The sequence below is a fragment of the Cryptomeria japonica genome, chromosome 3, assembly GCF_030272615.1.
Source record: "Cryptomeria japonica chromosome 3, Sugi_1.0, whole genome shotgun sequence".
NCBI classification, from domain to species: domain Eukaryota; kingdom Viridiplantae; phylum Streptophyta; class Pinopsida; order Cupressales; family Cupressaceae; genus Cryptomeria; species Cryptomeria japonica.
Genome location: NC_081407.1, coordinates 897027160 through 897029168, shown reverse-complemented (window position 1 = coordinate 897029168; position 2009 = coordinate 897027160). Strand labels below are relative to the sequence as shown.

Below are 2009 nucleotides of genomic sequence, written 5' to 3'. Positions count from 1 at the left end.
GGCCACTAAAACCCTTTACATCAAATATTCAAAAGATAACCATTAGAGAACACCAGAAAAGAAAAAGACAACAACCATAGAAAAGACAGCTGGCCAAAAACAAAATGCCAGCAACACAAAGACACAACACAAATAAACTAAACACAAGACAGTAGAAAAAGCAAGAAGAATAGTCAAGCCTAGGTGTTCTTTAGCAGCTTGGTAGCTTCCAACTCCAATTGCTCCATGGTCGCAACAATCTGCTTGATATCTTCAATGTCCCTGCTTTGGTTTTTCTTCTTTCTAGTGTTTGCACGTGTTCTTTTTCCATGACCCACCTCCTTATCTTCAGGGGTTCCATCCTTCTCCTCAGTAGTGTCCCCGAGGGCCTTTTCCCCCTGGACATGTTCGAGTTTGCTAATAAGGACCTTGATACTATCAAAGGCAGCCTTAAAAATATTGTAGGCAACCTTAAAAATATTGTAACTGTGCTCCCCAATCTTTTTTAGAGTCTTCTCAATCCCTTCCATTTTCTTTTTAGTTGCCCTAGCTCTATCTTCCAGGGTTTGAAAGCTATTGCGTTGGGCATTTATATTTTTCTCCGCAATGCTAATAGCTTTAGTTAGCTCACTTAAGAAGTCAGCTAGAGAGCTGAATTTGCTAGTGCCAATAGCTTCCAGAGCTTCAAGTTTGCTAGCTTCCTGGACCTATTTGGCTTTTATGATTTTTATTTCCTTCTGAACCCAAAAGGATACCTTATTGAAGCAGTCCATACCATTTTTGATACAAAGGTCAAAGTCCAGAGGGGATCCATCTTGAGCCTTGTCTCTCACAAGGTCCAAGTTCACCTACAGGCCCACCTCCTTCCACTATGTTATCTTAATTTCCTTATTGGGGGAGTTCTCCTCAGCCAAGCCCATACTATGATCCTTGGATTTGGTAGGAAGAGGCGAACAGTTCTTAGCTCCCAACTCCTCACCTCTCAGCATCTTCGCCTTTTTCTTCTGGCTTGAGATAATTTGAACCTCCTCACTATCTATCTCCATGTCATCTTCACTCTCCTCTTCTTCCTTGTACCAACTATCATCATCCTCCCTCTTTTGTTTTTGAATGATAAACCCTTTACCATGTTCCTCTTGCCCGGTTTTCCTTTTACGCTTTCTCAACACGGTGATATGGGGGTCCACCTCAACATCCACCTTTGTGTCGTATCCTTCATCATCTTCATCATCTTCATCACCTAAATCCTCTTCTGACTTGGAAACCTCAGATATAGCATGTTGAACAGTGGTCTTCTTGATATATTGTAAAGAACCACCAAAAGACCCTCATGTAAAGTTGGATTGGTCTTGGGATTAGAGATAGCATCCATAATCCTGACATTTAGGCCACGAAACAAGTAGTAGGTGGGTGGGGGGAATTTTCTCCTTGTTCCTGAAATGATTAAGAATAACAAAGTGGTAGCTATAAACTATGGTATATCTACCATCTAAAGTTATGAATTCTATGATAGCAAACAAAATCCATCACCAGAGCAACTTGATTACCTTAGGGGAGTAGTAAGTGTGGCTTCCTTTCACCAGTTTCACTTTCTCCACCTCGTCCTTGGGGAATTTCTTCACAACAGCATCCAACAACTTCTGGTCCTTGTAGAATCTGATTCCATCCATCCGCAGACCCGTAGCCTTAGTGATCATGGTTTCATTAACCTTAACCTTTCACTGCCAATGGTCAGGGTACCCTTATTCCACCCCTTTTTGAAAATCCTAGTGATTTTAGGTCTTCTTTCTTGCATTCTTTTCATGTAATCTGATATTTTTGTTGCTTGCACCACAACCCAAACTCGGGGACGGTCCCGTCATTTATCAATTTTTGTAACGTCCATGCGCTTACGATTTCTTCCCATCTTCTTATCAATATTAGCAGAATGTAAATTCCAGCAAATACCGCTCTTCTCTACAAACTTTCTTTTTTAGAAGCAAAGAAGAAGCCTCTAGAAGAAAATAGATGTCTCAATCTTTCTCTCCAAA

At 40.9% G+C, this 2009-nt stretch overlaps 1 protein-coding gene across 1 annotated transcript; it reads right to left on the bottom strand.

The window, feature by feature from the left end:
- Window positions 1-848: 848 nt before the first annotated feature.
- On the bottom strand, window positions 849-1676 carry LOC131059774 (uncharacterized). Its single transcript, XM_057992812.2, has 2 exons — window positions 1527-1676; window positions 849-1274 (listed from the first exon to the last, which is right to left on the bottom strand). Exons 1-2 carry the CDS (start codon window positions 1674-1676, stop codon window positions 849-851), a joined length of 576 nt encoding a protein of 191 aa, XP_057848795.2.
- Window positions 1677-2009: the final 333 nt, after the last annotated feature.